The 11,666-nt window shown below is 58.6% G+C and overlaps 2 protein-coding genes across 2 annotated transcripts; one reads left to right on the top strand and one right to left on the bottom strand.

Moving 5' to 3' along the window:
• Nucleotides 1-41: 41 nt before the first annotated feature.
• On the bottom strand, nucleotides 42-5,233 carry CHPF (chondroitin polymerizing factor). The gene is made up of 4 exons (XM_043909918.1): nucleotides 4,631-5,233; nucleotides 2,813-3,386; nucleotides 2,135-2,314; nucleotides 42-1,741 (listed from the first exon to the last, which is right to left on the bottom strand). Exons 1-4 carry the CDS (start codon nucleotides 4,942-4,944, stop codon nucleotides 482-484), a joined length of 2,328 nt encoding a protein of 775 aa, XP_043765853.1. The 5' UTR covers nucleotides 4,945-5,233; the 3' UTR covers nucleotides 42-481.
• Nucleotides 5,234-5,303: 70 nt separating this feature from the next.
• On the top strand, nucleotides 5,304-11,525 carry TMEM198 (transmembrane protein 198). The gene is made up of 6 exons (XM_043909919.1): nucleotides 5,304-5,435; nucleotides 5,554-5,785; nucleotides 6,099-6,303; nucleotides 8,478-9,053; nucleotides 10,095-10,297; nucleotides 10,652-11,525. Exons 3-6 carry the CDS (start codon nucleotides 6,138-6,140, stop codon nucleotides 10,787-10,789), a joined length of 1,083 nt encoding a protein of 360 aa, XP_043765854.1. The 5' UTR covers nucleotides 5,304-5,435; nucleotides 5,554-5,785; nucleotides 6,099-6,137; the 3' UTR covers nucleotides 10,790-11,525.
• The last annotated feature ends 141 nt before the right edge of the window (nucleotides 11,526-11,666 follow it).

The raw sequence follows: 11,666 nt of genomic DNA, 5'->3' as shown, positions 1-11,666 counted from the left end.
CCCTGCCCCCACGCCCACCTTTCAAAGACTCAAGACATTAGTCCACACTCAGCCATTTTATTAAAGTCAGGGAGCTTCATCAGGAATGCAGAGGGGAGAAGATGGGAGATGCCCCACCCTCCTCTCTCAGCTACCCTTCTCCAACAACTCATCTGCAGCCCAGGCCCCCTGGGCTGACCCTAGGAGGTGGGGCTGGCGTCAGGCAGACTGCACTGCATAAATATTCGGAGGCCACAGCCTGAATCAGCAGCGTCAAGGGACCAGGGAGACGGGATTTGGGGCAGAAAAAGGTGGCTCCAAGGGTACCTCTTCCCAGGCTTGCTCTGAGTCGGAGGGTGACCCCACGCCAGAGAGAGGGGACCCTGGGGTCTGGGGCTGCGGCCAGCCCTATCCAGCGAGTCTGGCAGGTTGCTCCGGGTGGTTGGGGGAGGAGCCGGGCCGGGCGCCGCCGCCTTGCCAGTTCCGGGGGCACAGGGCGAGGTCAGGTGCTGTTGCCCTGCTCCTGCTCAAAGAGCAGCATGGCCAGCTGCGTGCGGGAGCCGAGGCTCTCGAGCGCGCTCTGGCGGCAGCGGTGGTAGAGGTCCTCGCTGAGCCGTGCACTGCACGTCTGCGCCCGATAGCGCTGCAGCAGCGCCGGCTCCACAGCCCGCAGCACGTGCAGGCTGGAGAAACGCAGGAACAGCTCGTACACATCCAGGCTCTCCATCAGCTCCTCCTCCTGGTCCGAGGACGCTGCCAGCCGTGCTCGGGCCGCCACGTAGTCGGAATTGTAGAAGCAGGCCTCGGTGGCCGCCTGGCGATCAAAACGGCCTGTATCGCGGCCCAGTTCGGGGGGGCCTGGGCCCTGGGGTGGGGCCACGGCAGGGTGGAAGGCCTGGAAGTGCATGGGAAAGAAGGCCTGCCAGCCAGAGATGGCATGCATGCGGCAGCGGTTCAGGAAGTCAGGAGTGAGCACCGTGTCTGGCCCGGCCAGCAGGAACAGCGTGTCCAGTGGGTGCTTCTTGGAGAGGAGATCCATGAGGCGCAGCGGGGAGGGTGCGGCTGTCTGCACGCTGAGCCAGGGCACCCGGGCACCAGGGAAACGCCGCTCCAGTTCTGCCACATGGGCCTTGACGGGGGCAAAGACATCAGCGTGGGCCGCCCGCTGGGCCTGTCGGGGCTCATATAATAGCAGCAGGGTCAGGGCTGCGGCAGCATCACCAGGCTCCAGCGCCGCCGTGGCAAAGGCCTCCAGGAAGGCAGGGGCCAGGTCACGCTCGGCTGCGGCCAGTGGGAGTAACACAGTGAGACGCGAGGCCTCCGTGACATAGGGCACGGGCAAGATCTCCACGCGGCTCAGTGGCCGTAGCAGCTGCACCCGGCGGGTGAGGGGCCGGCGGCCCCCCTGGGGGGTCAGTGCCTCCAGCTGCAAGTCCAGCGTGTACTCCATCCCCCGGGCAGGATCAAAGCGTCGGTAGCCGTTAACCAGTTGCTGTTTCTGGAGCCGCAGGGCCGGGTGGTATCGGCGGTTGAGCTCCTCCAGGGCTGCCCCCAGAACGTCAGCCACATCGGCCCGGTCAGCCCCACGCAGCGGGCAGCGGGGGGAGCCATCAGCGCAGGAGAAAGCATGTTGCTCTGTGAAATAGTCCCAGCGCAGCACCTCAAAGCGGGAGGCAGGGCGAGACGGTGCTGGAATGCCCACTGGCCAGGCGGCTGCCCGCTCCCCATCTGCTGCCAGGCGGCTGGTGTTCTGGATCTCCCACTGGGTTGGAGAAAGAGGCCATGAGCCAGGCGCGGACCACGGGGGCCAGCACGCAGCAGGGAGGCTGGGCAGGAGCACGTGGCACTTAGCACAAGTCCCCAGTCCCTTGCCAACCTCAGCCCACTCAATGCTCCCACCTGTCCTTTCCCCAGATGGGAGGCAGCCCAAGAATTAAATTGGAGAGGCTCCTCAGAAAAGGTAGAAGCAGACAGGGACCAGAAAGCAGAGATGCTCTGATTCTTGTGCTAATTTTTTTTATTTTCCTGGGATCTCTGAGACCTCTTAGGAAACCCCACTCTCCCCTCCTCACCCCCTACCCCCTACCCTCCACACCCCCCTACTAACTCCCTACCCGCCAGACTCCCTACCCCTCACCCCCAGCCCAGACCATACCTGTAACTCCTGGATCTCCTGGTATGTGCGTTCCAGTTCAGCTCGAGCAAAAGCCTTGTGCAGCTGGTACACGTGCACAGGGTCACGGACAGGGTGAGCAGTCAGGGCACTACGGAAACGAGGATCGCCCTCCTGCACGGGCTCCCCAGGGCTCAGCTCCAGGTAGCTATAGTGGACCCCCTGGGGAGAGGAAGGGCAGTGGGAAGTATGAAGGGACAGTGCCCCACCCCCCCAATAGTGTGTGTCTCATCTCTCCATCCTATGACCTGTTGTGGACTTAGGGTCAGAATTCTCTGGGTGTTGGCCTACCTTGACCAGTTGTGAGCTTGTGTGACCTTGGGTAAGCCTCTGCCCGCTCATCTGTGAAACAGGCGTGTGTCCTATCTCAGAACTGTCCAGGGGCTCAAATAAAATAATAATGGCCAATACCAAACACCTACTATGTGCAAGCCTCCCTTATTTTTTCTAATCCTTATAACAAGCCTGAGAAATACTTATTTCCATTGGTATGGATGAGGACGCTCAGGACATTCAGTAACTTACCCAAGGTCACAGGGATAGAAAATGACAGAACTGCAGAGAAACCCAGGCCTATATCTCCAACCACCCTCTCTGCCTCTCAGGGGGATGCGCACACGCCCAGATGGGAGGCACCAGTGGGGTGGCTTCTCTTCTTACCTCGTGGTCGCCAGTGCAGCCCACCCCGGTGGCATCAAGGATGCAGCGGCCCAGCCACTCATCCGGGCGCGCACTGACGATGTCATTGCGGCAGGCTTCCAGGTGGGGGCGCAGCTGCTGCAGCAGTGTGCGCGACAGCAGTACCCCAAACCCCCCGTGGCAGTAGCGGCCTGGGGCAGGCTCTCCACCGATGAAGTCCTGGGGCCGGCCCAGATAGAGGTGGGCAGCGGCTGCCAGGCTGAGACGGCCGACTAGGCGAGCCAGTCCGTGTGCCTCGGTGTAGGTGGCATCGGGTACTAGGAAGAACCAGTCGAAGTCGTCGCCGTGCTGTTCCAGCAGGTGGCGCAGTGCCAGGTGCAGGTGCCCAATGGGCCGCTCCTCGCCTAGCGTCACCACGGCCATACCTGGTGGTGCCCGGCGGCCCCTCGAGCCTGTCAGGAACACCACACGCTCCAGCCTGTGCCCCAGCGTGCGGTTCACGGCCACGCCCAGCGTAGGCAACGTGGCCTGTGAGGTCAGCACCGCCACGAGCAACTTCTGCCTGATGCCCAGCTCCGTGCTGATGTAGCGAGTCCTGGGGGTGGGGGAAAGATGGCACAAGGTTATCAAAAACACAAGTAGGCCAGGCAGAGGGTAGCATACGTAGGCTTCAGCAGGTCATGTCCTCGTTGGGCCTGTTTCCTCGTTTATGATAGAATAACTCTGTTCCAGGGGTCATGAGGATTTAAGGGAATTGTTGACCCTACCTACCCAAGTGCTTTTAAAAGGGAGATAGTATTATCCATGCAGATATGAGAGATATATTATGGGTCTGATTCTCCGTTTTGTTATTTAGTAGTTGAGTCTTTGAGCGAGTTATTTAACCCACCTAAACCTTGGGTAGCCTCATCTGTAAAATGGGATGATTGTATCTCTTTAAACACTTAGCCAAATTCTTGGCACACAGATACTCCACACATCATGTACATACTTATTTCTAAATAATATGCCATTATACCACAAATACATCACAGAAACGATGGAAAGGGGTAGATGACACTGAGGCATAGTGAATGTGTTTGGGGGGGCTCAGGGGTTCCAGAAACTTACCTTCCATAATACGGAAGGTAAGCTGAAGAACTGGAATTTGAACTCAGTGTTACTTAGGAGAAATTATTTCAACTCATAGGCAGAGGCATTAATGGGATGGATACATCACCCTTTCCCCACAAACCTCTCTCTTTCCCAGGTGCCCACCCAGGAACAGGAGATACAGGCAAATCCTTGTTGTTGTTTAGTCAGTAAGTCACATCTGACACTTTATGACCCCCTGTAACCCACCAGGCTCTTCTGTCCATGGGATTTCCCAGGCAAGAATACTGGAGTGGGTTGCCATTGCCTTCTCTAGGGGATCTTCCTGACCCAGGGATCAAATCCAGGTCTCCTGCATTGGCAGGCGAATTCTCTTACTGATGAGCTACCAGGGAAGCCCCCATAGGTAAATCCTAGTTCTCTCTTTTCTCTTTCCCTCTCTCAATGCACCCACTTTATATACTACTCATTTCTCTAAACCTAACACCCAGTCAGTGAGCTCTGAAGACCTTTGAGGGTCCAGGGGGTCAAGCAGGTTTAGGTCAGAGGCGAGTGAGTTCTGCCCAGGTCTGGATGGGGCCTCCAAACCTTCCCAGGGAGCAGGGCCATAGGAAATGATCGGTGCCCAAAGACTTCCTGGCTTATTAGACCCTTCCTTCCGGGGCCTGACCCAGCCCCAGGCGGCCTCCGCTGCGCACCCATCCCAGCCGGTTCCCAGGGGGTGGGGCTGGCGGGTCCAATCCCTACCTGACGGCCTTTTTGGCGGCCTGGCCAGGCTGTGCAGGGTGGTAGGGCAAGACACGCGGCTCCCAGTTCTCCCCGGCGCCTGCACCGGCCCCAGGCCTCTCGCGCTCCGCTCCGGGCTGCACCGAGTTGGGCCGGCGCGCCGCATTGGTGTTGCCGCGCGGAGGCAGCTCAGAATCTCCGGGCTGGGGCGGCCCTGGGCCGCAAGGCTCCTCCACCCAGGTGACGCTGAGTAGGCTCAGAGTGAAGCCCAGAGAGATACCCACGGCCACGGGCCCCGCGGGCCTCAGCACCGACAACAGCAGCGATGCCCGCATGGCGCCCGGACCGCGGGCCCCCAGCCCTGGAGCAGCCCCAGAGCAGCAAAAGGAGGCTTCGAGGGGGCGGGACCGGGGAGGGGGCGGATCCGGAGGTCCTGAGCCAAGCGGGCGGGTCCCCTCCCTCCCCGCCGAGCAAGGCCAGCCGCCGGAGCGGAATCCCCTGCGCCGCGGTCCTGTGCCCCTCCAGCTGCCGCTCGGTACCGCGTAGGGTCCCGGCGCTGGGCGCGGGAGCCTCCGCCGAGGCCGCCGCTGTCCGACGTGTCACTGGAAGGGCCCCGCCCCCGGGGTGGGGTCTCGGGCTCCAGCTACCGGAGAGGGAGGAGATGGGGGAGGTTAAAGGGGAAGGACCCCCGGAAGTGCCCCCTCCTCAGTGCGGGAGAGGCAGACGTCGGGGGCGGAGTCCCCTACCTCCCCCCCGGCGTGGTTGGTGCGTCCCGTGTGACGTCAGAAGCAGCCCGCCCCTGCCTGGATGGTGCGCCCTGAGTGACGTAAGGAGCAGAGGCCGGAGCTGTCCATCAGCACCAAAGGCCGCGGGCGGGCTCAGGGCATGGGGCCGCGGCTCTGGGGCAGCCCGAGCCCCTGTTCCTGCTTCTTTCCCTTCCCCAGGCCCAACCTAAGTCCCCGGACGTCGCGGGACTGGAGTGCCAGCCGGTGTTGGAGGCGGAGCGGCGTCGCCGCCGCGCAGGGACCGGTCCCTCTGGCCCAGCAGCCCCTTTCCCCTCACCGCGGACTTTTACCGGACCCCAGTCAGCTGGAGGCTCTGGCGCCTGGCGACCGCGGCCCCTCCGGTCCCTGCACAGCCTCTTTCGCTCAGAAGCTCAGGTCGCCTCCAGCCCAGGTAGATCTTGGATAATCCCAGATTTAGCCGCCCACAGACCAGTGTCCTGGCTGCCTTCTCACCGGCAGCACACTGCCCTCATCTCCCCCCAACTCAGTCCCCCTTTTAACTTCTTCATCCCAGCTCCCTCTAGCCAGGCACTCTTTCCCTCTTTTGTCTTTTGTCCCTTACTTCAGGGATGCTTCCAGAGCTGTGTAATGTGGGCACCACTCCTTTGTCCACTGTATCTTTGCCTAGTTCTCCACTCCCATCTCACCCTCATCCTGGTGGAGACCCAGGACTCCTCCTTGACCCCCAACTTCCTCTCTGTCAGGCTGACGTGGGAGGGTGACTCCCTTCTGTTCCCAGCACTATGCCGGGCACTGTGGCAACACTTCGGTTCCAGCTACTGCCCCCAGAGCCAGATGATGCCTTCTGGGGAGCACCCTGTGAACAGCCCCTGGAGCGCAGGTACGAGGCACTGCCGGCCCTCGTTTGCATCATGTGCTGTCTATTTGGAGTCGTCTACTGCTTCTTCGGTAAGACCCCATCTCATTCCTCACTTGCCCGCCCCCCCACCCCCCGCTGGTTCCCCAAATTATTTTTCTGAGGCACCTCAAACCTTCTTTGGAACTTTACCATGAACTATCTTTCTTTTCTCTTTTTTCATCCCTTACATGTTTGTAGATAATTTACACTCCAAATCCTAGAGAACACAGATTTTGAATTAGGCATGCTTGGATTTGAATGTGGTTCTGCACTTTACTAATTACGATGCCTTGGGCACATTAACCTTTCTAAGCCTCAGTTTTCTCATCTGAACAGTGGAAACAATGATATTTGTCTCACATGAGGTTGTTGTGAAAATTAATAAGCACTCAATAAATAATAGTTATTGTGGTGAAGATGTGTTTGGGTCACTATGCTAGGGAGGCTCCGAAAACATTTAGAAGGGTGAGTTAACATGGTCCCTTACCACAGGGTATAATGTCTAATGAGGGAGAGACTTCTGCCACATTCATACCTACAATACATATTAGAGGGAGCTAAATGGTGATCACATACATGGGGATATGTGTAAAAGGAAAGCTCCAGTAATCAGTGCTACTGTGAATGGTTGTCCAGGACACAAGGGAGTTCGGTTGGATAGGCAAGTGGGGGCTGAAATCCAGACCATGCTCTACTTGCCAAACTCTAGAGCTTGGTGCGAGGCTGCTTTGCCTAGAGGAAGGCACAACTTTTTCTAATTTGCACCAAAGTGCCAGATGGTCTAGTGGAGTAGGTGCCCAGTGACTCTACAGCAAGAAGTACAGAACTTCAGATAGGGAAGTGAGGTTTATTGGCTGAGCATCCAGGGAAAGCCTCCAGGCAGAGCATTACAGCCTCCAGGCTGGATGAAGTGCAAAGGAAGCTTCGAGGTCTGAGTTCCAGGTTGGGCAGAAATAGGGCAGGACTTATGTTCTGCAGCCTTTACACCTCCCCCTAGAATGGCTGGGTAGTAGGCAGGCATGGAAGCCAGATGGTCCCTCTCCTTCCACCTCCAAACTCTGGGCTGAACAATTGCAGAGTGGGCAGGAAGAAGAGCCCTTCTATAGGTTCAGGACACATTCTGGGTCTCCAAGGAGTTTGTGTCACCTCACCCCCTCCACTATTTATACCAATCCCTCTACAGTTGCTCAATGCAGCCTGCCAATCCCTCTCCTGGTCTTCCCTGCCCTGTGGCTCTTGGAGGTGCCCACTCTTAGGCTCTTGGACCCTTTGAGCCATTGTGCCTGCCCTACTCCTTTTCCTGATCCTAGAACCTCCAGGACTCCAGGGCTTCCTCTCATTCCTAGCACTGATTCTCCTTTTTATAACCTTTCTCTTTGGCTCTCCCTGACCATTTGACCCCCATCTCTGACTTCCATCTTCTCAGCTTTTCAGGGTCCCTCACACTTCCAGGTACCCTTACTGGGCCTAATGGCTCTTTAACCTACATTTTTCTGAAACTCCACACCACTATTTGCCCTATAATCCTCTTTAACTCCCTATGGCTCCTTGTGAGCCCTATTGACACCCCCCACCAAGCTATCTCATTACCTTCCATCCATCTGACTCTATTACTCCTAACACAGGGGAATCCCTACGACCCCATTGTCTGTTTGCCCCCACTATGATCTCAATGATTACATTTTTCTGGCTCCAATATTATTACCCTTTCTCAAAAACCCTTTAATACGCTCAATGATACCACATCTGTCAATTCCCTTGACCTGAAAAGACTTCATTTTTCTGAACCTGTGTGACCTTGTCTCTCATGTTCTTTCTGACTACCAAATACCTCATCTCTCTGAATAATCCCACCCTAAGGACTCCAGGGATTTTGTTGGTCATCTATCTGTGACCCCAGTGACCTCTCTCCCTGACCTCTATGATCCCAAAGACCCCAGTGACCCTGTAACTGATACAATGATCTATCTCTATCTCAAAAACCCAACATTCCTTTTAATGACTGTCTGTTTCCCACAGACTCCCAATGACCTACCTCTCTGACCTTCTTTGACCCCAGTGGTCCCTTCACTGTTGCCCTCAGGACCCCAGGGACCCCCAATTCTCTGAGCTTAGTGTCCTGCCTCTGGTTCCCCTGTGATTCCTTGTTCTCAACCCCTCTGACCTCCTACCTCCAGCCCTGTGACCTTGTTTTGGCCTCTCACTAGCCCCTGTTTCCCTCCAGGTTACCGTTGCTTCAAGGCAGTACTCTTTCTCACCGGGTTGCTGTTTGGCTCGGTGGTCATCTTCCTGCTGTGCTACCGAGAGCGGGTGCTGGAGACGCAGCTGAGTGCCGGGGCAAGCGCAGGCATCGCGCTGGGCATTGGGCTGCTCTGCGGGCTGGTGGCCATGCTGGTGCGCAGCGTGGGCCTCTTCCTGGTGGGCCTGCTGCTTGGCCTTCTGCTTGCCGCTGCTGCCCTGCTGGGCTCCGCACCCTACTACCAGCCGGGCTCTGTCTGGGGCCCCCTGGGGCTGCTGCTGGGGGGCGGCCTGCTCTGCGCCCTGCTCACTCTGCGCTGGCCCCGCCCACTCACCACCCTGGCCACCGCGGTGACCGGTGCCGCACTCATCGCCACAGCTGCTGACTACTTTGCCGAGCTGCTGCTGTTGGCGCGCTATGCGGTGGAGCGTCTGCGGGCTGCCCCCGTACCCCCGCTCTGCTGGCGGAGCTGGGCCTTGCTGGCACTGTGGCCCCTGCTCAGCCTCATGGGCATTCTGGTGCAGTGGCGGGTGACGGCCGAGCGGGATTCCCACACGGAAGGTGAGAGGGTACAGGCCAGGGTGGGCATGACAGAGATGGGTGGTTGGGTGGGGGGTCTAAGCTGTTGTGGATGGGGGACGGAGCTGTAGGCACCAGCAGCAGAAGGCCTCAGTTGAGTTACAGAGAGCAGACTGGCTCAGGGTCTGGGAGAGTAGGACCTCAGTGCCACTGTCCATGCCACAACAACAGATGGAACAGCGGCTCTGTGCCAAGCCCCTTCCAGACATCTGGGGATGCAACAGAGACAAAAACGGAAAATGCCCCCATCCTTCCAGGGTTACATTCAGGGTGAGGGAGACAGACAACAGACAGGCAGACTAACGAGATAATTCCCATTGTGTGGACTGATATGAAAGAGGTGTGCAGGGTAATGTGACATATGGACGGGGTGGCCAAGGAGGGGTGTCACATGGAAGAGGTGACATTTAAGCAGAGACCTGAAGGATAAGGGACCAGCCATGCAAAGACCTAGAGAAGAGGGAAGAGCAAGGGCGAGGGCCTGAGAGGGAACGAGCTTGGCCTGGTGAGGAGGTGGGGCGGGAGTTAGGGGGTGAGGGGGGCAACTATGTGGCCACAGTGGGCCATGATGAGGACTCCGGATTTTATTAGAGGGCTGGTGCGATGCCATTGGAAGTTTAGCAGGAAGGATATAAACTAATTATTTTCTGGCTGCTGAGTGCAGAAAGCATCAGGGAAGGCAGGTGTAGAAAGGAAGCCAGTGGGGAGGCAGCTTAGTTGTCCAGTTTAGAGATGATGATGGCCAATCTAGGTGAGTCACCTATGGCTCCAGATAAGGAGAGAGGTAGGGTAGCAGCCTGGAAGAGGTACCTAGAGCCTAGGAATCTCCCCTAAAGGCCTTTGTAAGAAAAGACCTGTGGGAGGCCCTATCTGGCAAGTGGGAGACCAGGAGAGTAAAGGAGGAGAGGTTTCAGACCAGGGGAATCTGGGGGCCTGGAGTCCCCAGGTAGGAAGGGGTGGGGACACTTGGGCGAGATGAGGTACATGGGCCTCTGAGAGCCTGCTCTTCCCCACCCTTCGCAGTGGTCATCAGCCGGCAGCGCCGACGTGTGCAGCTGATGCGGATTCGGCAGCAAGAAGAACGCAAGGAGAAGCGGCGCAAAAAGAGACCCCCAAGGGCTCTCCCTAGAGGCTCTCGGGCTCCTCCGAGGCCTGGGCCCCCTGACCCTGCTTATCGGCGTAGGCCAGTGCCCATCAAGCGCTTCAATGGAGATATCCTCTCCCCGGTGAGCACCCCGAGCCCTTCCCTCCAGCCGGAGTGGGGAGAAGAGGGTGTTGGACTCTGTCCAAGCAGGACTGGGCCTTCCCCAGGGCTGGTCACCGCCTAGAAGGCCTAGGGCTTGTCCACCACTTAGGGGCCTGATGGGTGGGGGAGAGGTGTCCTGAGTGTGGATTTTAATGAGGCATGGTACAGGGAAGGGTCTCAGGGCCGTGGACTCGGGGTGGTGAGGTCCCAGGCTGGCAGAGGACCGGGATGGGTCCCAGGCTTGTGATGGCGCGGGCTGAGGCCGTCTGCCTGGGTAGCTTTCAGGGCAGGGGTCTGCAGTGGCACTCTCACACCTGTTTCTCCTCTCCCACAGAGTTACATCCAGAGCTTCCGGGATCGGCAGACCGGGAGCTCTCTGAGCTCCTTCATGGCCTCGCCCACAGATGCGGACTATGAGTACGGGTCCCGGGGCCCGCTGACGGCCTGCTCTGGGCCTCCCGTGCGGGTATAGCAGTCCAGCTGCTCCTGCCCGCCTACACTCATCGGTCACCAGCTCTGCCGGTTCGGGGAGGCCTGCTGGGCCAAGGCTCAGCCACCTGGCCTTGTGCCCTTTGGCCGTTCCTTTCCCCACCCTGGAGAGGGATGGCTTGGCCACCAGATGGGAGGACCTGGCTCAGGCTTGGCCTGGCCCGAGGGGAGAGCCCCCTCACAAGCTCCCCGGGAGCTCCTGAGGGACGCGAGTGTGAGCCCCGCTGGGCTGTGCTCAGGGTTGTGTGTGTCGCCTGTGTGTGCGCGTGTGGAGGGGTGGGCTTGGAGGGGACCCTGGGACCCTTGCCTTAGATTTCTGATTGGCAGGGCTTCTCCAAGGGTGGCCCCACCTCCTCACCCACTGCTGGGGTCCCATGGGCCACTCTCCTGCATGTCTAAGTGGAGGAAGTCTGCCTTCCTCCCCCATCACCTCCACCTCTCAGCCAGACTCATCTAAGCTTCTTGTCCTTGTCCATGGGGCAGACTGCAGTGGTCCTCACTCTGGTCTCCTGTCCTCTGCAAGTCACCAGCCTGAGGGGAGTGGCAGGGGATGGAGTGGGGGGTGCTGCTCGGGGCTGGGTCTGGGAAGGAGGCTTGGAGGAGGGGGCTTAAGTGCGCGGTGCATGTCCGGTGTCTGTCATGCCACCCTGGACACCTCATGCTTCTGTCTCCTCCCACCCCACCCTGTTTTACATCTTTTATAAATGTGCCAAACTGTGCGGCTTCTGCCAGGAGTGGTGGTCTTTGGTGGCTAGCACTTCTAGGGGCCAAGATGGAAGCACTGCAGGCTTTGGTCCCCTGCGTCACTCACTCTGCGGGGGCTCCAGGCAAGTTCTGTCCTCCCATGTCACACAGAGCCA

Source organism: Cervus elaphus, chromosome 8 (genome assembly GCF_910594005.1).
Source record: "Cervus elaphus chromosome 8, mCerEla1.1, whole genome shotgun sequence".
Taxonomy (NCBI): domain Eukaryota; kingdom Metazoa; phylum Chordata; class Mammalia; order Artiodactyla; family Cervidae; genus Cervus; species Cervus elaphus.
Note: the sequence above shows the minus strand (reverse complement) of the source record. Positions and strands in the feature narration are given on the sequence as shown.